Genomic DNA, 22,822 nt, shown 5'->3' with positions numbered 1-22,822 from the left:
TCTTATCCTTTACACTTTTAAAAACAACTACAGCATCCAATTTTATATTTCCAATCATAAAATAAGTTCTGTTCTTCTAAGTAAATATTCTCAGGACAGAGCAAAATACTCCTTTTTTTCTGGCAGCAGCTCCCATTAAAGGCAAATTTAAAGTCCACTCCTGGGTTTATTGTGAAAATGTACTGTAGTTGCTGCCACTCTGGAACTTGACCAGGGGAATGTGGAGGAAATGGGCATGAATATTGCAAATCTATCATTAGACAGTGTAGGATAGAAAGCTCAGGGCATAAACAGAGACTTAATAAGCATCGTAAATCAGCAAGAGGAAAGAGAAAAGGAAAACAGGAAGGCGAGAGTGTGAGAGGATATGTATGAGCGAGACAGAAAGAGAAAACTATGCTTAATCTTATTTCTTCTCCACTCCAATTTCTTCAGGTTGTGTAGTTTATTTGATTTTTTCTACCAAATCATTGGCAGGACACAAATACAAACGTCCCGCACCCCCCACAACATCATCACCACAACCAGCCCTCTACCCCTTCTTTCTGCAAACAAATCTCTCATCTGTTATGTAATTCAGCGACACTGTGTTCCCCTTTTATCCATCCATGCTGTGGCTCACCATACAAACAAAGCATTTTTACTGCTAGCTTCTCTGGCTGCCTCACAGCCTTCTGGCACAACACTGCACTCATTCATGTCTCCACAATCCGTAAATGCATTTTTCAACTTTACAGGAGCTGATGTGCAAGGAGGATTTTTTTTTCCCTCACATTCTCTAAAAACAAAAACAAATTAATATGAGGTTTGAGAAGGATCTCTCTCCGTCATCTATTTAATCCTGTGTGATGAATATTGAAGCCCAAATTTAAGCCAGATAAATAAATAAATAAATACAGTAAAAAATAATATAAATGAGTAGATATATAATCAGGATGGACCTTATTAAAGACCCAAGCAATTACTTATCAGCTAGTTATCTATTTTAATATAACAATATTTCCATATGAAACACTTCCTTCAACCTGCACAAACAACTGTAAATTTAGAGTCACCACATTTATGTCCATTTGGTAACGACTGGTTGGGCATACAGCATGAAGCTTTAGAGCATGCACAGAAAACTCAGCCTCTCGGCTTGTTCGGTGTATATTTAGTATGGCTATTTATACCTTTAAATATAAATGGAGAATATGCTAATTATGCTTACATGCAGATTTAATGTTCACAAAATGTTCAACATGTGAAATGAGAATACCTGACTGATCACCGCAACGGCTGGCATAGCAACCAATTACAGTAAGTACACTTTGAACATTATTTGATCACGCTGCTTGGTAAAAAGTATGTCTCATATAATAAAAAAGTACATACTGGTTAATGACTGGGGTGTAAGCAGTGCGGTCCTCATCGATTACAGACACCATGAGAGTGATGAGTTTTGGCCAAAATTCCAGGTTCTTTATTGATGGACCCTGCTCCTCACGGGGAATGTCCTGCTTCCGGCTCTGAGGAGAAGGAAATAAAGATGGTGGGAGTCAGAAGACTGTTTGAGTGTGCGTGAGGGTAAGTAACAGTTACGTTGATGCAAGCGTAATAAGTTGCCTGAGATCACAAAGAAAGCCAAACAAAGATGGTCAATGTACTTAACAGACTTTTCAACACATTTATATATTCTGTATCACATGTCATCACATTGTCCTGTCAAGACATTTTTTATGCAATTGATACCATACTTGTAGTTTATTGAACTGAACTGAACAAGAAGTAAAGAGCAGGAAGTTAATATTATTGCAGATGTTAACAGTGTAAGGACAATAAAACCGACAATTAAAAAACTCTATAAAGATGCCCGGTTACCAGACCTAATCTAGGACCTAGATCATCCAAAACCAGAATCTATATGTTACAATCCTTAAGATTTTCATAAAATCAAAGCCAGTTTTTGATTCTATTTATGGTCAGCATTTTTTCAGCAATAATGTATTTACATTTTGTGATTACTGAATATAGTACTTATCATTCGTGGCAGAGTCCACCATTCGAATTCAAATTACCTTCACACTCACGAGTGAGTCACAGGGTAAAAAAATTATGCTCACAGGTTTACACAGGTTGTTCTCGTGACAAAGCTGCTGCCCAACAAGTGTTTGCTGCCTACAGAATGCTGGGACCTGTAGTGTTAAACTGCACATGCTAGTACCTCTTTTAATGACGTGTGTTACTGAATCAACCAGGACAGCATTGTCACCCTCCAGTAACATGTTTTGTGTAGATGCGGGTGTGCGTCAAAGTGTGTTGCAGAAATCTCTGTGGCTTTCCCGGGTTGAAAGGTGTTGAATCTTAAACCTCTCACTGACTCTACCATCTGTTCACCCCACACTGAGTGCAATCACACTGATCTGTCACCGTCTTCCGCTGCCATGAACAGGTTCCACAAAAAACGAGAAAGGCCATGCACACAAAAGAGTGCAAATACTGGAACAAACTCAGCCATAGCGACAGAGCCGTATCATACACTAACATGATTGTACACACCCTCACTTATGCACGCTGACAATGACAAATATAATCTAAATATAATGTAACTCTGAGTAAAGCGAGATGTATTTTTGATGAAAGGAAATTGTGTTAAAAATGAAACATGTTCAAATCAGTTATTGAATAATTTAGGTTGAATTATATAACAACCTTAAGCATATTGACTGTTGGGCAGCACACAGAAGAGACGTTGTAGTGTGAGCTGTGGAAATGGTAATGCAACGTAAGTCCATTTATCATTAATAAAATCCTTCGAATCTAATCAGTTACTACAATAATGACGTCAATTCTTCTTTAAATATCTGGTGATGCAAGGCATTTAATGCAAGGCGTGTCTTGCAGATGCTGCACTGGAGGAGCTACAGAATTTAATTTCACAGGAACATGAAACATAGACAGGGCTTACAACTGATTCTGTGACAATCAATCATGTCAACCCAGAGTTCACTAGTTTAATCATTTGGGTTTGGGGCTGCAAAAGTTAAGTCTATCATCTTATGTGCCATGGTCATGAGAACGGATTACTACTCATTCCAAGGGAGGCTTCATCCCAGGCATCATATTGATCAAAGGCTCATGAATTTCTAATTTGCATATTCACTTATGTTTGCTATGTAGCAAGACATGAAAAATGCTCCGGTTTCAATGTGGAGGCAACTGAGCTTTATATGTAACAGAATCTTAACTCAGAGACTGTGTTGGGACTTGCAATTTAAGATGGACATGCGTTAACCTGGGTTCACAGACACAAAGAATAAATCATCTACAGTATGGGGAAGAATAGCTGAGAACTAAAAACAACATTGGTCAGAGTGATCATAAAGTAAGGCAAGCAGCTCCAAAGACAGATTTGCTCGATCCATTAATCATGAAATTCAAAACATGAGCTGTAAAGAAATAGTCCTGCAGTCTGTTTTGGCCCCTAACAAATAGTCTATGAAATTCCAATAGTGATGATTACTTCAAAGAGAAAGGTATGGTCTGGTATGGGAGGCCAGGGCCATCAGGGGAAGATATGCAACTACATGCATCAGGGTAAATTTCTATTAAATTGGATGCATGAAAAATGAAACAAATATCTCTGCAGGAGGTGACTCAGCTATGCAAAACCTGTCCGTGTGTGTGCGCGCGTTCTAAGCTGTTTGCATGTATGAAGGACACTGAAGGTTGTCATCCCTTCTAAATTGAATGCAGTCTGCATCCCACTAAAATGTAGTGTAGAATCCCTTTGCTCATCTGTATTCACCTCAAGTAGGTACCAACACATTGTTAAAGGTGATTAAGTAGCCTGCTGTCGTTTTACAGTTAACAACACAGCCATGGGCTTCACTCTCAGTTCCACTAGGAGGTGAATACTGTACTGAACTAAGAGTGCAGTGTAGTTTCCCTCTACTTCCAGTGCACAGGGTGGTGGGGGCACCAGCAGAAATATTCGTAGCAGGGTATCACTCTCTCTAGAGGGTAGCTAGTGGTTTATGTTTATTGTTTAGCACTTTCAGTCCCTGTGTGGGAGAAATCAGCATTAGCATACAACTTACTCCTCATCAATTCTCGCAATGTGACACAAATTACAGTCTCTGATTGAAGGATGTTCTCGGAGAATGTCACCAAAATCCCAATAGAAAGAGCCATGGGTGGAACTGAAGCTGTTGTAATGCATCTTAAGGCGCAATAAAAAATAATTTGCATATGTACATTTTGTATGTATGGGAAAAGTCTGACAACATAACAAAATAATCTTCAAATATTGTTAAATCGACCATTTGGGTATTGCTGGCAAATATGTGATGATGTCGATGAGAGAATATTTGAATTGCTTGCTCAGTAACAAGTGGCCTCCTCTGTGGCTCTTATCACAAACAGGCACAGTGGATCCCTGCCTGTGCATGCCTGTCAACGACCCATCCTCCCTCTTCAAAACCCTATTGCTTCTATTTATCTGTCTACGTATGTATTAATATTTACATAATGCAGACACACATGTGCATATATGTGCATTTCATAGTGTGCATGTTACCAGGCATTTCTGGCCTGTGCACCATCTTTGTAGTTTCACATTCCTTCACAGTGAATGGGCCAGAAAGAAACTTACGTTGATTTTTCCTTTTGCCCTTTTCTATGATTCCTTTGCCCTCTTTCCATTTCCCCTTCATCTTGCTTTGCAAAATCCTCCCTTTTCTGCCAGGATTTCAGAAACTGTTAAGCTAGAGCCCCCCTGCCCCTCCTCCCTGCAGTCATTTTACGCTCAGGCAGAAGCAGAGAGCTTTGTTGTTATGTTATGCAAGATGCCTCGTTGTGGCTGGGATATTTCACTGCCTGCCTGGCCACCGTGTCAGCTCTTGTGTCGCCGCACTCAGTCACTGTTAGCAACTGGCGAATTGGGGTCTGTAATGTTCTATCCACTGAGTCAAAGGCTACCTAGTGAATGTGAACGTAATAATTTATAGTCACTGTGAGATTTGCTTTGGGTTAAAGATGATGCCTTTTTCTTCTGCCGTGGAGGAAACATTGATGCAGATGCTGTCAATTGTGAAACTGTGGTGGACGAAATTGTAATTAGTGAAAGTGTCTATCTCTCCAGTTTGGTAATTGCTTACAACCCCTCAGGCTGTTTAAACAAAGGAAGCTTATTATTCAACTTCTGAGCGGATTGCACCCATTATCTTAAAAGACATTATCTTCTGTGGTGTGGAGGCCATTTTCCTTCGGAAGTAAATCAGGCGGAGCTGCCTGTTTCCTGATTATTTACTCAGGCAAGGCCAAAGCAAGTACACTTGCACATGGAAATCGCCATGTGTTTGGAGAAATAAACCATACCTGAGGACTGGGTGATGCTGTTTTTCTTGAAAATGTTTATACATATTGTCCATGTTGAAATCTGGTTTTTGTGCTCATATATTATACATTTGGACACTTGAGATTCAAAAGACCCCTAAACAGATAACATAGTAATTTGCATCATGTCAGGGTTTGGTTTGATTTATGTCCGTCCGAGTTTCTTGTGTTCATGTGTAGCTTTGTTAATTATTTTGTCCTGATTATCCCTCATGTGTCTCACCTGTTCGTTCTCCCTCCCTGCTCATGTGTCTCTATTTATTGACTACATTTCTGTTCAGTCTTTGTTGGATCGTCTTTCCTCCACATTGTGTGTCATCAGTGTCTGTTTGTAACATACTGGGGATCCCTATAGCGTCATAGGGGATGCCCTGTACCGTCAGTATTTGACTATAAAGGTAGGTATTTATTATATTTAACATAAAAGTAAAGTAAAAAGTAAGGAGGGGGTTGGGGTGGATGGAGGGCCACAACCCGGACTTTAAACCAGGAGACCGGTCTTCGTGTCCGGTTTGAAACAAAAAGTCAACATTAAATATTTTTATTTCAGTTACACAAGTTAGGGAAATTGTGCAAGTTACGTAAGTGACCATGGTTTGGGTTGAAACGTCAGTTAACACATAAGTTAACTAACGTTTCAACCCAAACCATGATCTTTTCCTAATCTTGATCAAGTAGTTTTATTTAATTACGTGCTGTTTCAAAATGGCACATAAAATATAATAACCACATATTTATTGTTGCTAAGCATTGCTAACTTGACTGAGTCTTAAAATTCTAAAAATTATGCTAAAGGGGTACCCAGAGCGTTAAAAAGCGACAGCATAGGGCCTTGACCAAGCGTCAATATGTGACGAGTCGGGAAGGAGAAAGCTTTGGGATTATTGTTTGTTGCTCTTTTGTTACCCTGTTGGATACTTACTTTTGGATTTCCTCGTCTAGTTTGGACCATGCCACATCATTTGGACTGTTTGGCCACTCTTTGCAAGTGTATATACCATTTTGATAATTAATTATGAAACTCAGCTTGCCATGTTCTGAGTCTGCTTTTGGGTCCTAAACCTGTTTTGTGCCTGAGCACACGGCATCCCTTCTGACACATCAGTTAAGTGCTGCCTGATGCTTGGTTGCTTTTATATGGCTCTTCAGCGCCAACTCACTCTTTCTTAAAAGAAGTCCTTCATGCAAAGTTTGCAATAGACATGGTGTACATTTTTATTGTCAGGTAAATGTCAGTCATGATATACAGCCTATTGATTTCCAGCAATGTTGGAGTGAATTTATATTGTCACACATCAACACAAAACACACTAAAGCTGAAAGGGAAGGCGTGATGTCAGCTTTATGACAGGCTGAAGGTGACACGTGCAAACGCATAAGGTGAGAGAGGGGATGCAGGAGAGTTTTCAACACATTAAGTAGGAGTGGCCCTGAAGTAATACATGTTTTCAATATTAATGACATTTTAAAAACTAATTAAAGGCAGATTTTTCAGGTATTCTCCTTGATGAATTCGAGCGTGCTCCATCACCAAGATTAAACAGCTTACATATGGAGTAATGGTGCAGACTCCGTTCTGATTTAAGTTTAGCAGAAAATATTACCAACTTTTACAACTGCACAATTAGCAATTGCAGTTAGTATTAATAGTCTATAGCTTTTTAACATTTGTGTTAAGATGTAGAAACGATTTACATCTATTATCAATATATCAATTTCCTAAATATTATTTTTTATTACTCCATTCACATAACAATTTATCCCAAAAAAATATCAAAAATGTGTCTCATTATTATTTCAATACATTATTCGATCATCACCAGAAAAAGAGACACATAAAGCGCACTAGAATAATGATAATAGTAGCATATATTAATTATTATTATTATTATCATTATTATTATCATTATTATTATTGTTGTTGTTGTTGTTGTTGTTGTACCTTCTGTTGTTGTACAAAGGAATGCACACACAACTATAGTAGAGCAACTCTTCTTGCTCAGCCTGTATTGTGTGTCACCACATCTGCAAGATGTAATGTGAGGAATGTAGAGATATCAAGATTATTCTCTTTGTAGATAATCCATAGGCCTGACTTTAATGGGCTAAAAATATTGGTTAGTAGTGATAGTCAAAATGATCTGGAAGCTGTTTACCTGGTCGAGGAGTTGGTTGTACAGTTCATGACAGTTATCAAAAATGTATTTGTATGTGGAGTCCAGACACGCTTTCACGCAGTCCTTCACCACCATACTGGCTCTTGGTGGACTTTGGAGCTCTTGTACCTGCACAAAGACAAATACACTCGCTTGATTAAAATATTTGCCTTCAGGGTTAGGTGCTCATAGCAGTTTATACTATATAAAACTGTATATTGTGTTAGCAACCCAAATCAATGACAGTTACTGTGTCTTAAATGCATTTCTATGTACAGTATCGTCCATCGTTGGAGTGATAAAGTAATGATATCATATTACATGTTTGAAATATTAATCCGAGGATATCACTTCCTTGTGGAAAAAAGGGCAACCTTCTTACTTCTATTATGTATAATATAAGTTGACATGATGCCAGACTGGCATTTAGATGCACGTACAGTATATCGTATAATAACACTGTAGCTCCTGTGTGTGAGCAGCAGTGTGTAAGCTCAGCATGGACATGGCAAAGAGTGAAAGCTTTGATAACCTAAAGTGACAGTTTTCATTCCTTTGCTCACAGCTGCCATCTTAGCTATGCCTCAGTGGTCCAGCGCTACACCCACACCCCTGCCAAAAGAGAGCTGAATGGAGCCAAGCTTTTCATATAGAAGAAGACAAGTCAAGACAAGGCATACTGTTGGGGGGGGGCAGGAAACATGACAGACCTGCAAGTATTATAAACATAGAGGCTTACAGTAGTTTCCAGGTCAACACACATTACACAAACACAACCCCATGGATTTGAATGGTCAGTGGTGTTGAGAGGGACAGGCTTTTAAAAATCATGAGTTTGAATTGATTTCACCTAAATGAAACGTGTCTAAAATCATTCTGGGTGTATGTTTATAATTGAATTGATTTTACGGGCCATGACCAGTATTGAAGGTGTCTAAGTCACTCAGTCAAGGGCACTTCTGTTATAATGAATGACACATATTTTAAACATCAACAAAGGTTAGTTAGTGTTGTGCTCCATTATTATTTATTACAATGTTTGTTTCCTTCAATGACTATTAAATCGAGTACCATGCTCCCCAATCAGCCTTCAACTTGTACCCTGCCCATACAACCTACACTCTCACTCACTCACACACGCACACACACACACCCAAGCTACCTTCATCCTGAAGAAGGTGATGCTGGTCAGCAGATCAACAGTGGACTTCAGGTCTTGCAGACGCTCTGGGTTTCCTGCAGGGAAATTATCCTGGAGTAAGAGGGAGGAAAAAGAGGAAAATAACATGAGGACAGAGGACATCTTGTTGAAAGCAGCCTTTTAACGTCAAACATCCCCACCCACAACATCACATTGTTTAGGCCAAAACATTAAAATTGATTGCAGAGCAATGCCTAGCAATCATAACAAAATGACTGTCTGTCTAATCGTTTAGTGGACAAGGGAGGTCTCTGCTGATGAAAACCTCTATTTCGGGGCCATGAAGTCATCAGGCAGTGCAGAGTACCGTGACGGGGAGCATATAAAGCCCTGACAGCCCTGAGGAAAGGCATCACTGCCCCATACATTATCGTACTTCTACTCTCTCAGATTTTGCCTGTTTTCTATCCGTCCTCCACCTGTCGATAAATGGAAATTCAGGAAATAGAGCCAAATCTTCACAATAGCCTGTAGGCTTGACAGCGCAAGCACAGGAGAGTCAATCTGAGATCAAAGCCGATCAGCAGAAGCAAAACTTGAAATCGTTTGAACGTGAGCAGCATAGAGGTTTTTATTGGGTTGATAAATGATTCAAGGTGACCAGTTTTCAAAGAAAAGACCAAAAACACAAAACGAAAAGTGGAGTTTTCAAGAATAATTATTTAACACAACCTGGAAATTGGTCTCAAAAACAACCAACATAGTGGAAGAAAATGTGGATGGGCTGTTAATGCTTTACAGACAGTCAGCTGTCTACTGAGAGCTTGTGGTGTATTTCTCTAGATCCATGATTAAAAGGAGCAGTGTAGTTTATAGGTGAATGTGTAAACTAAACTGCCTCCAGGTCAGCAGGCTTGACACACATCCTGCACAAGCAAATGTGGACCAAAAAAAACCCCAACTTTAAATCGATTTTCGTTTCTTTTTTACCCGTCAGCAGGCAAATATAGTATAACTGATACTATATTTGCCTGCTGACGGGTAAAAAAAGAAACGAAAATCGATTTTAAGTTGGGTTTTTTTTTTCAGGCAACATGGGCCACTGCTTTTTAAATAAATAATATAATTATATTAGTATAATTATATTACCATTTCATCATTTGTTTACAATCTAAAATATTGTATTCAGTTTTAAAATGTGATATATTTAAGAAGCTTGAGCATCCTTTCTCCTCTTTATGTAAATCCTTCAATTACAAGCAAAGAAAATTGTTTTCTTGCAGCTACTGTACACCAGTGTAGTGCCACCAGTCTCATTCATAGCATGGAGCCCACATGTGCCATCAGTCACTACCCTTTCTCTCTCTGCTGACACTAAAATTTCTCTTACAGTAACCTCCCATATATGTAGCCTTCAGACACAAGTGATACCAGTGATAGATAATTTAAAAATTATAATATGACCACGTGGTGAATCTATGAACCTAACTCATATTTAAACAACCATTGCTTTGTGTTGTTGGCCAGATACAATGTCAGAGAATAGAAAAGACATAAGATCATTTTTCAGTGCACCAAAACGCCAAAGTAAGTACAAAAAGTCCCCATATTAATGATTTGGTCTCCATGCCACACTAATAATAGTAGTAAGGCTTTCCTTGCGGTACACATATCCTATACAAGCAAGATTTTGGCTGTATTATTTGTGTCCCCTTCAAAAATGATTTACTGTCCCTCCCAACTTTATGCCCATGCTCCTGAAATCACTGTGCTGAAACAGTTACATAAAACACATTTTCAACAGTTGTCATGTTTATTTTCGGTATAGGAATTACAACTGTGTTGTGTGAAAACAATTAAGACTGCATTTTGATTTTGTTGCTAAAACGACATTCTGAAAAATAAAGATATGCAATCCACTAAGGCCCCTGCTTTCCTCAGTAATGTCAACCTAATCTATGCTTTCTTGCTTTTCCAGTAGAGGCATTACCACCTTTATCTAGGAGAAGAAAATCACCCATGAAAGAGCTGAAATAGCACTGGAAAAAACTGCAATTTTAACTACTACCAGTCTGCCTTTCAGTGATAGTGGAACTCTGATCGACTACTACTACTTGGTTTTGAAATTAAATGATTCGTTCAAATTGCACACATAATAAAATCATTACCATTTCTAAAAAGTGCTTCACAGTGCAGCATTTTAAATATGGTAATTAGTGGATTCCCCGACATAAAAAGGTAATCTAGTGTTATTATGGTGACTGAAATCAAGTAAAGTCAAGTGCTCATTGACACTCATTATGGTTGCTGCAAAGGAGGAAGGTGGGTTCCTCACAAAAACCAAATGTCTACATTCAATATGCCAATCTAATTTGATAAATGACAAGGGTGCACACAAATGCAATCATTATTGACTACATAAAGCAAGAAGCACTTGACTGGAATGTATCTAAAATTATGATCACAGCTTCAGGCAGGGAGACCAAGTTTGGGATGCAAAAATAACTTAAAAACAGCATGTACTTGTGAACTGGTAAAGCATTGCTTACAAAACACAAGAACTCTAAAACCAGTGACAGTGGTGTGCAGACAAACTTTGTCTTCCTCTGACAGCCACTATGTGTCAATACACAAAGGCCAGAAATGAGAAACTCCAACTTCATCAGCAGAAAAACAAAGGGAAATGAAACAGATTTATTGCCCAGAAGCAGGCAAGCATACTAAAAAAGCAAAGCATCCATCTCTGAGCCAAAAGTAGAGACAACATCAGCACTGCTTTCCATAGATGACAGAAAGTCCATTATGAGATGGGACGAGGAATGAGTGATGCTGATGAGCTTTTAGTTCTTTGTCTTTGTTCTAGTCTACATTGAATATTATGTTGGGCCAGTGCCTACACTGGAAGCAAAACTCCAAAGCAGTGACTATACGATATAGTCACTGCTTTGGAGTTTTGCTTATTATAAAGTTCAATAATAATTATGAAGCTGTACAGTCTCTGTTTAACAAGGAATATGTATTTTTATGTGATCAAACAGCGGGTTGAATGATGCTATGTTTATTATGCTCTTTGCAGATTAGAAGGCAGCATGATGGCTATAAGAGTTCCTGGTCAAACACCGGGCAACAAGTGGAGCGAGTGCAGGTAATCATGTGGAAAAAGAGATCAAAAGCAGTCATGCAATGATGGGCACTGGACCTCAGACTGCCACAGGAGCACTGCACTGGTCACCCTGCACACAAAGCCATATGCCACAGTGTATGTGTCTGTGTGTATGGATCTGTGTGTCTATTGAAGTGATGATGTATAAATAGTACACTTACTGGGTATACATTTTAGATGTATCTCAGTTTGAAGCAACAGCTGTACCTCTTCTGCTTCATCTGGGCTGAGATTTAGATATAATATAACACTGTGTTTCACAACCATATATGCAGTGTATATATATGTATATGTATGGTTATGAACAATGAATATCAGTGTTTCCTTTCTGTTACTTTAGGAGCTTAACAAATTTGTGACTTTGATTTCTGTGCACCGTCAAAAACTTTTATATTTTATTTTTTCCCCGTCAGACACAGAGGCGTCTTATCTTTTGCACTCTGTGAAAGGTGATTCCAGCTTCTCTCGTATGCTTGGCTTTTTACATTATCTGTCATAAATGTCAAAGGTCTAGCTCTGGATTATACAGGTTTTGCTCTGCAAAGAACAAGATTATCCCAAATACTTGCAACTATGCAGATGCAGCTTTGTTCTGTAAACATTTTCTTTCTCCAGAAACTAGAAAAATATATTTGTGTCATTTGAGCATGGCAGAAGCTGGTGTAGCAGACTTCTGTAGCAGACTATGATATAAGTATATCTTGACAGTGCTAGTCGATATTATCCCACAAGTATAATTTGTTGTTAATGTGATGCTTTGTCAGCTCCATTAACAGCTCAATGTTACTGAATATGACACAATCCTGCTGAAGAGAGCAACAGGTACAGTATAGAACTTCTATTTACTCTTGTTGTTTTTACTGGAGGAGACAACAGGAACTACTGCACTGTAGAAAGCAACAAACCAGTTGTTTGCATTAAGTAACATTTTCTCTAAAGGCCCACTGTAATACTGCACAGAGTTTCATTTTAAGAGAATAGCGCACATGTCCCAGGGGTGCTTACTGAACAAACATCACTTTATATCAAACTGTCCAAACTAAGCCAACAGCCCAACATCCCTCGCAGCATGCTCTGAATACTGAGATTTTATGTTCGACCCAGAGAAACCAGCAAATCCCAGCTGGGACAGACTGGCTATGCAAGGTGTCACCGTGTATCAGCGCTGTTAGAATAAAGTTTAAAGGGAAGAAATGCATATGTAGCAAAATGTAGAGTGTCAGCTGCACCCCAGCTCCCTCTCTGCTGATTCAAACCCTTGGTTTTACAAAAGCAAACTCAATCTCCCTCAGAATGTCATTATAGGGAAATCCATATGGTGAACGGGCGGGGCAGGCAGATCTGAATCTTATTACTGTCAAATAGTGGCAGGCCAGCTCTGTGGGAGGGCTTGAGAAAGTGAGAGAATGAATGAGAGACTATGAACTGTGCGTGAATTTGTGTGTGTGTGTGTGTATGCGTGTGTGCGGGAACCATTGTGGTAGGCCTGACAAGAGACCAGCAGGGCAACGCTGGCAGGTGAAACCAGTGTGATATTCTGTGACTGTTCTCAGTGAATGTGTCATCGCCAGGCAGCCAGGCTATCTGAAAATAAAAGAGGTCATCTCTCCTTCACTTAACCCACCCTCTCCTCTGTCGCCCACCCACCATGCCTCCATGCCTCCTTTCAATCTTCATCTGTTTCTCCTTTCTTTCCAAATCCATCTTTCTTTTCCTCCAACCCTCTCCCTCTTTGTCCATAGCCTATCTGCTTGAACTCACCCGGTCTGAGTGTTTCATCCACCTCCCTATTTTTACTAATCCTCTTTACCCCTCCCTCACTATTTGCAACTTCATTCTCTGTCTCCCTCAAGTCCTCTCTCACTTGCTTCCTTACTATCTTCTTGCTGTCCTTCTATCCTCATCTTTTTTCCCCCTAAAGGCAGACAGCAGGATCAGGGTGGGTCTCTGTAATCACATGTGGCTTCGTACAGCGAGCCGTGGCAAAGAACAGGGGAACTAAAGCAGTCACCCACTCAACAACACATTGCCTTTGTGTCACATTAAAGGTGAAAGGGTCATATTTCAGTCACAGTTTGCTGTGTAATGCCACCAGCTGGGGAGAAGTGTGGAAATGTGTGTGTGTGTAGCTTCTCAGGTGCATAGCTGTGTGTGTGTGAGTCAGTGAGCAGTGAGTGAGAGGGGGTTGTAGCCAATTCTGTGGTCTGGTCGCTGCCACACCAACCACCGGTCGCTGCCTTGCCGCCAGGCTGCCACGCGACCACTGGTCGCTTCCACAGTCTATGAGTGAAGTTCCCTCTCTGTTCCTTGTCACACAAATTGTAATTTCTTTGATTCATTCCTCTCTATTGGACAAAAAAATGTATCATCTGCCAGTTGAGATAATTTAAATGATCTAAAGTCACTTTAGGCCTACTTTGGAACCATAGACTGTATAAAAACTTGAAACTGACCTTTTTCTAATGTCACAATCATGGTCACAATTTGTGTGACAAGGAACAGAGAGGGAACTTCCTTCAGAGACCGTGGAAGCAACCAGTGGTCTGTGTGGAAGCGACAAGTGGTCTGTGTGGCAGTGACCAGTATCTTTAGCGCCCCTAGTGGCAGAGACCAGTGGTTGGTGTGGCAGTGACCACTATCTTTAGCACCCCTAGTGCTAGCGACCAGACCACAGAATTGGCTACAACCCCTGCTGCAGTGAGTGTGTGCTAGAGAAAAGTGGAGTTGTGAGTAAGAAAGAGAGAGAAATTTATTTGTTTGTACCTGTGCGCATGTCCACAGCTCTGTGGACGTTTGTATGTACATGTTTGTGAAAGCATCTGTTTAGATGTGCGTGTGCAGGGTCAGGCAAATGAATGTGTGACTGCTCTTGTGGTGGTGTGTGGTGTTTAACAGGATTAGCTCTCCTGGGATTGTTCTGGAAGATTGTGTACTATATGTCAGGATTTCAATCTGCCTGAGTAGAATATCAGACACCTTTATTGAACTGGTTGATCTCTGGAAAGAGATGAATTTCTGTTTGACAGATTCCACTTTCTTTATGTTACTCTTTTTTATGGGTTGTTTAATCTAAACCATATGTTTGATTGACACTTTTTATACAGTTTCATACAGTTTCGATTAGGGTAAGGTAATAATGTTTTCAATTGTTCTTTTAAACTAATTTCATATTCGTTAGGGGGTAATGTTACAAAGTGTGCAGGGTTGTGGTTAGTAAGAAAACTTTTTCAAACAAAACATTTCATGTGTTTTTGTAAATTTTAATATAGCTTTTTAGGTATATTTTATTTTAGTTTACAATACATAGGAAATTTTAGAGAAAATACAAATCTCTTCATGGACACAAAAGCCTACTGAGGCATCAAACTGGTGAAAGGCAGCAGTTAACATCAAACACATTTACATGTACTTTATAGATATATCAGTTCAACCACAAAATTCTCTATTTACAGCACTACATTGGTGCTTGCTGAAAGACATTGCCTGCTGCTCATCATTCAGTGACAATCACCAAAGAAATGACCATGAAGAATGAACCTATTATATTATCTTATATTATATTATTCAACAAATAGGCCTACAAGTGTAACCCACTCAGTGGGGGTTGAAATGTCACTACAGGTGTTAACATAGAAAATGTATTTCCCCAGAATGCATGTAAGTGGGAGAGGAGAAATGTGTAGGCGTGTATGTGTTTGTGTGTGAGTGTGTAGTGGCAAAGGAGGAAGGCTTGCTGTTGAGACGGAGCCCCAGGTTTCGCCAGTGTTGTGCCCAGTTGTCGGCACTACGCGGGGCGTTTGGATCATTTATCACCATTGATGAACCACACACAGAATATATCATTTTTAAATAGTATTTGAATTAGACCTGCGAGCAAACACGACGTGCTTTTAGCTGTCGGCCGCACGGCATGCATGCAAAACAAAAATAAGCCTCAGTTTAGCTGGAAATGTACAGTTTAAATTACAGTGGCTAAAGACTGCAGCTCTGCAGCTTGTCAAGATGTGATGTTTGACAATTCTGATTCGACTATGTAACTCCTTAGTCGGGGGCAGCCCTAATGTCTAACTCAACACTGCCCATAAGAATTCAAAAATAACTGTAGTATCTGCTCACCACCTGCACCTTTTTGCAGTATGTATGTAGCTATGAAGCCTTTGATTTTGGACACTGCAGCTTATTCACCAAAACAGTATTATTATTATTAATAGTGTGTGTCTTAAGTTAAATAAAAGATTAGGAGGCAGGAAGTGTCAGTGAATATTCTCAGCCATCCAGGTTATAGTTGTGCATGAAGGGTTAAATCAAAGGCAACTGGACTTGACTGAAGATACTTTAAAGTATCTTGTTAAGTGTCTTCAGTCAAACCCAGGTGCCCTTGATTTAAACCTCCTTGGATAGTACAGCAGGAGACAAACATGGTGGTCTTATCAATATAGTGCTCACTCCATGATGTAGCTGTTACATATTCTTTTGAAACAGCAAGTTCTTACTGTATATAGATATATATTCAGTATATATTAGTAATAGCCAACATCAAATCAATCTGTAGATGCTATAGCCTATATATACTGTAGAAACGTACAGTACATAGTCTAGTTTACAGATGTTTAAAGGTGTCCACTACCCTAAATCTAAAAACCCCTATGGCAGACAGAGTGCTGGACACTAACAACAGGGTCTATTTATTGGACCATGAGGACCACTATTTCTTGAGATATGGGTGGACCCCTTGACACTGTAGGTTGATTATCGATATTTATGTCCCTGGCTACACCACTGGCTACAGTCTGCAGAAAACTGCAAAAACACTTCATAGTTATTTATAATTCAGTTAATTTTAAATGAAATTTAATTTCTGTTTGTGTGTTTGAACAACGTGTGACATAAGATCTGTATGTGTTCAAATGTATATGTCTTTAATTTCTGCTTTTCTAAATCACACTTATCACAGGTCTTTGTTTTTATCACAGCTTAAAATCATAAAGTCTTCAAAGCCATTTACTTTATGCATACACTTAATGCCGCTAATACTATGTGCATATAAAATGAGTGTGGCACTTGAGACATTACCGAATGTCATTCTTCGTATGACATTATCACATCTAGAATGACATTTACCACGTCTCAATCCCGTTTTTTAGCAAGCCACCTTTACACCTGGCATTAAAGTGCATCCTGTTTGATTACAAACACAGGCATAAATTACACACTGAACTGTATCCAAAAAATAAGAAAATCTAGTCAATAACCCCGTTTGGAGGGCGACAGACACATTTGGCATTAACAGCAAAGTGCAAATGGATTGCTGCGCCAAGCCAGATATAGTAGGCACACAGTGTACTGTAAACAGAGTTGAATCAACCTGAAGCCTATAGCAAATCAACCAGGTGCCAGGTAGCTTAGATGGTAACACTTCTGTCAAAAGTACAAACAGAGCATACTAAATGGCATTTTCACAGAAACGGAGAAATACTCCCGCAGCAAACTGTAAAAATTATCAGACGTGAACATGATTTCGGGCAACAAACACACCACATGAAAATGCATGTTCATACATACCCGATATTTAGAGAGGTCGATCCTTAGTGAGTTATGCAGTTGGTCCAGTAATTTGACAAATTTCTCTCTCTGTCAGGATGAGAATTCAATAAATCAGTTCAGAGTGCCACCACACCCATAGCATTGTGTCTAAAAATTTACAACACTGCGTGGTCTGTAGCATTGCTATGGCCTGCAGTGATTCATTTTTACGTCCTGGAACAAAATTTAGTGGTTTTGCTATATTGCCAGGCTCGGCTTACTGCCTGGAAATATTATTTAATGCGTTACAACATTAGCTTATTAAAAGTTCAATCAGAAAGTGCTGGCAACCTCTGAGATGTTGTTGATTTCAAGTGCACAACTTGCTTTAGACAAATAACTAAATGAAAATAATGACAAAAAGTAGTAATGTCAAGGGTTCAATATCAGACTATAATGCAGTACGTAGATGATACTTAAGTCTATCTGAAGACCACAGATAACCCACATTTTCATTTAGCACTATATTACAATATATCACTGCTGTAATGTCAGCTGATGCCAGACTACAAGACGATAATAGGTGCACTTACCCCAAAGTTAGAGGCAGCAAATCGGTCAGAAGCGGAGGCAGTGGTTGTGGTGGCGGTGGTGGTGTGGGCGAAGTAGGCATTGATATTAGCAAGCAAGTTGCTCATAACTGCTGGCACACCGGGACACATGTATTTGGCGGACAGACAGGAGAAGTGCCTGCAGAGGAGGAAAAGACAGCTATTATTCTACGAAGCATAAGGGGAAGTGCTGTAACCATTTTGGGTGCATCATAGAATTTCTCCACCAAGAATCAATACACAATAGAAAAAAGGTTGAGACCCCACATCAACTAGACAAAATCAAGAGAGAAAACTAATTAGTAATTGACATGTTGTAATATTTGTAATACTCAAAATCCACAAAGTTATACAGTGCTGAGAGAAATTAGAGTTAAAAAACTTTCCTTAAATACATAGCTCAAAAATATCCCATACCCTGCTTCTGTCCATTGCTTTGAAATGCAGTAACCACAGTAAAAAAAAAAGTAAATTATTATTTTATTTTATTTTTTTAAAGTGAGCAGACATCCTGCGTTACATACATTGTTACCTTCTGACTGCTGAAGAGAGAACATATTTTTATTGTTTTAACAATTACTTCTGGTGGAAGAGTTAGAGCATAGGTAGTTCACTGCCCTGTTCATGTGGCAAAAAAGTGACTATCCACAGCAAATGATGTCATAAATCACAGCTGTATAACCTATACTATTAAGGGGGTAAGGGTGCAAAGTAATAGATAGAGCAAATAAGTGAATCAAGGGATCCTGTGGGGGCTGTGATGTAATCATCTCCAGAGGAACAGATGAGAGGAATGTAAATGTTAATGTGTATCATTAAACTTACTAGTTTCTTTCATTTTGTAACAAATACCACAGAGACCAACTAAAGCACATTTGCCAATGAAAGTGTTTCCCATTGAGGCGAATCTACATATGTCACCTAAGCATTAACTAGATCTCAGTACTATGCAGTGTGCTATGCATCATCTTTCTTTTACTGTTTAGATAAATCGTTGCTTTTTCTCCTGTCTCCAGCGGCTTTTAAACTCCCTGAAATACACACAATGAGAGAGGCACTTCAGATTTGCAATGATCTCTCTCTCATTCCCTACACACAGAGATACGCATCTGCAACAGTGCTACCCAGCAGTGATTAAGTACTGGAGCCTGAGAGAGGCCTGGTGTGAGCAGGGATCTCTGCCTGAGTGAAGAGCATATGCTCCTTTTAACACGTCATCCTGCTGCTTTACAAGCCATGTGGAATGCCTCCTATGTTATATTTCACTGGTATCCTTTAGTGAACAACGAGCCTGGCTGCCATCTATACAGCACATAAAGGATGATGTTATTCTTGATAGTACACCACATCTAAAAAAATGTATGTGCAGTAATCTGTATGTTTACTTTGTTGCAGCAGACAATAATAAGTTCAAAGGATTCTTGTTCAGCCTACAGCGTAACCCATAGCAACCAAACGTCTGGATGCATCAGATGCTTTTTACAGTAAAGATGGCTGAGAGCTTAATGTCAGAAAAAGTAGGCTAAGCTTTATAAATATAGCATTTGTTAATGCTCATTTTTCTATACAAAACCTTAATGCTGCTTTAAAAAATAAAAAGAAGGAAAGTGATATTATTTACACCTTCACTTTTAGATTCTGTGGACATAAATCGTATATCTTGTATAATATTAGCAGACATTTGTGTACTCAACATGTTTATTCATAAATAAGTTACCTTTTTAAGTTAGAGGTGACCATAAGTATCGTGAAGTTGGATGATGAGCTTGGAGTACAGAGAATTTAAAATTGAGAACATCCTGCACTGTGAGTCATTGCCTCATAAAACCAAGTGTTAGAAAAAGCACCACGTTATGTGGAGTAATCTTTACAGATTTACTCTGCCTTCTGAGTGCAGCCCATTCACACACACACCTACACACACAGCCACACACACACACACACACACACACACACACTCACAAGTAGAAACACAAACATGTTCTCATCGGGAGGCCTATTTAATTACTCTGCTTTCAGCCTCCAAATTACCCAGGAGCACTTGGGGTTAGGTGAGCATAGAGAGTGATGATGGCATCCGCTTAATTCCCATGGTGCTTTTAGAGCTGGATCTCCTGAGCCAATTTTAAAGAGGAAGACATTGCTTCTCGTAGTGTTACCCTGCCTTGGTTTTAACCAGCAGATGAGACGCACACACTCACATATCATTTTACGGTCTCAGATAGCTGGGAGAAGTGAGAAAAAGATGATGAGAAACAAGGGGGTGGGAGGTGAGGGAGGTAGGGAGTGCTGATAGAGTGAGATGAGGAAAAACGAACATGAGGGAGGGGTGTGTTATAGTGGGCACAAGAGGGAGAGTGAGTCTTCACAGCTGCTGTGATTTATGCAGCCATCATGTTAGGAGTGACTAGGAGTCAAGGAAGAAGAAAACGCTTACTGCTTCACTCGTCTGCACTTAAATACCCCGGCATTCCCTCATATGCTGTAGCACCCTTACACACTGAAACAGTTTGTCACCTGGCAACTCCACACCAGTCTGCAGCACCAAACAATCAAATGTGTTAGCAGCACTTATGCTATATACATGTTGTTGTTGTTGTTGTTGTTGTTGTTGTTGTAACAGTTCCACTCCTTGTGGACACAATAGATAGAATCAGTTTTACAGGGTTCAACAGAAATCCAATGACGTGTTTGCGCTACAGGGGCAGTCGAGGAGGGTAAATAAATAAGCAGCTGTGAGATATATACGGCTGAGTTATAATCACTGGTATCAGAATAGTAGGAGTGCATCAAACATACTTGGGATCTAATCTAAAATGTAAAAATCAGGGTATGCTAACTGGTCATCCAAAGACCTGCTGAAGGAACCACTGGTCTCATTTAGCTACAGGTGATCAAAACACCCATTGCAGGAGCATTTTATGTTGCTAAATATTTTAGCAAACGATATCAAGACCATAAAAGCAACACCATATCTCACTGTTGCTTCATCTCATGTGGCCAGATGTCTGGACATAAGAGCATAAAAGTGAGCTGTGCCTTTCATTCAATTTGCCAACACAATCTGTGTGTAATTAGAGTCTGATTTACTAAGGCAGAAGCTAATTACATAGTCATCTGGGGCCGCCCAGCAAGCGTATTCTGCAAGGGGAGGAGAGCTGAAAAAGGTGTAGTGTGGTGATGCAACGTAGTTAAGAAAGAAATCACAATGTGGTGATGCTGCAGACACTCAGCTCAGACTGGAGCACATGGATGGGATGAAGTAGACAGTGTGTGATGTCTTCCAAGTAACACAAACCAAATGCAATTTAAAAATTACTTTTCAAGTTATTGCAGTAGTTCATGACCTGCTCACTGAATGACTAAGTCTAAAGTTTAAAGTTAAATGACCACATAGCCACAACTGCCAGAATCCTGTTTGTCTGGTGGTGAACAATGTTGTAATATTGTAAATACACTATTCTGGCAGACTTTTCAATCAAATAATAAAGGCATAATGTCTTTGATAGGGGCACATCTATTTTGATGGGCCGCATAAAAAGTTACATGTGGTAAAAACACCTGAAGTGAGGTAGGCGGGACACAGTAAATCTGGCCATTAAGGACTGCTACATAAAGACAAAAACAAAGCTACAGTGGCCACTAGTGCACTTGATGATAAATAGGTTACATGCATGATGCAGACTTATGCAGCGGAAAACATTACATCAACACTGCACAGTGCAACACGGCATTGCATGACCTTGATCAATATTCACTGATTTTATTGTTTCAAGTGGTGTCTTTGCATGTGCCTGTGTATGTGTGTGAAGACAACAGAGATGGAGACACTTATAACTGGACAGGGTCACAGAGGATCAGAGAGACAGAGAGAGAGGGAAACGAGACTGTTTATGTGTGGTCATGATCAATGTAACCAAGGCAGGTTGGGAGTTTTTCCAGGAGACCGCCAATTAATCAATCAAACTTTGGAGCTTGATTGTCCTCCAAGCTCTGATTCTGCTGAGGAGACATCTTTACTACTCCTCTTCTCCTACTGCTCTCCTTCTCTCCTCCACTCTGTCGAATTAGACAATGACAGATTGGGGAGGTAAAAGGCCATAGATCAGGGCGGTACTAACGTCATAGCCTGATAGATGGACTCCACTCCGTATCTCATGGCGAACTCATCCACTATCTCCTGAGACACGTCGTCAAAGTAGACCTTCCACGCCTCGTCCCCTTTCACCTGTGGGATCTTCACTACCCCGTTGTTCTTCACCTCAGTCAGGTAGTGGAACAGGTTCTGTGAGTGGCACGAGAGATAAGACAGAACAGGTTATGGTGATGGAGCACCGTGTCACACCAAGTAATAAAAGAGACGTTTCTTTGTACGGTGTGCACCTGCAAATCAAGACCTTTATCACAGGTGAAGACATCTTCAATATCTGTCATCTCTGAAAATCCTCTTAGTTTGCTTTCCAACTTAATCACAACAAAGTATGGTTTTCTTAAGTTACTGTCTTTGCAAAATGAATGCTTAGCTCCCCAATGATGGTGACTGGAGTTGAGTGCTGAATCACATCACAATGGTTACCTCATGTAAACAGGTGTACTGGCCGTGAGGGGGAACCACGTTCTCTTCCCCTTTCATCTCCACGCTGATCTTGAGTCGGATGGCACCAGATACCGCAGACTTGTCGGTCCTTTTATCTGTAACACACAACCCAGCTGGATTACCCATAATTGGAAATTAATTGACAACTAACTACCAATTACAGGCCACATGTTAGGCAGGCCCACATGTACTATAAGTCACATACAGTCACACACACACAGACAAAGATGCAGACACACACATTCCTGACAGGTC

The 22,822-nt window shown here is 39.8% G+C and overlaps 1 protein-coding gene across 1 annotated transcript in view; it reads right to left on the bottom strand.

Moving 5' to 3' along the window:
* LOC123959129 (protein unc-13 homolog C-like) overlaps nt 1-22,822 on the bottom strand; it is a 125,649-nt gene that overhangs the window by 45,324 nt on the left and 57,503 nt on the right. The window contains exons 9-15 of the mRNA XM_046033025.1: nt 22,547-22,662; nt 22,092-22,255; nt 17,953-18,109; nt 17,399-17,467; nt 8,695-8,784; nt 7,533-7,661; nt 1,375-1,508 (exon numbers count right to left, since the gene is read on the bottom strand). Of these exons, the coding sequence (XP_045888981.1) occupies nt 1,375-1,508; nt 7,533-7,661; nt 8,695-8,784; nt 17,399-17,467; nt 17,953-18,109; nt 22,092-22,255; nt 22,547-22,662 (859 nt within the window). The remainder of the gene's footprint in view (nt 1-1,374; nt 1,509-7,532; nt 7,662-8,694; nt 8,785-17,398; nt 17,468-17,952; nt 18,110-22,091; nt 22,256-22,546; nt 22,663-22,822) is intronic.

Source organism: Micropterus dolomieu, linkage group LG20 (assembly GCF_021292245.1).
Source record: "Micropterus dolomieu isolate WLL.071019.BEF.003 ecotype Adirondacks linkage group LG20, ASM2129224v1, whole genome shotgun sequence".
In the NCBI taxonomy this organism is placed as follows: domain Eukaryota; kingdom Metazoa; phylum Chordata; class Actinopteri; order Centrarchiformes; family Centrarchidae; genus Micropterus; species Micropterus dolomieu.
Note: the sequence above shows the minus strand (reverse complement) of the source record. Positions and strands in the feature narration are given on the sequence as shown.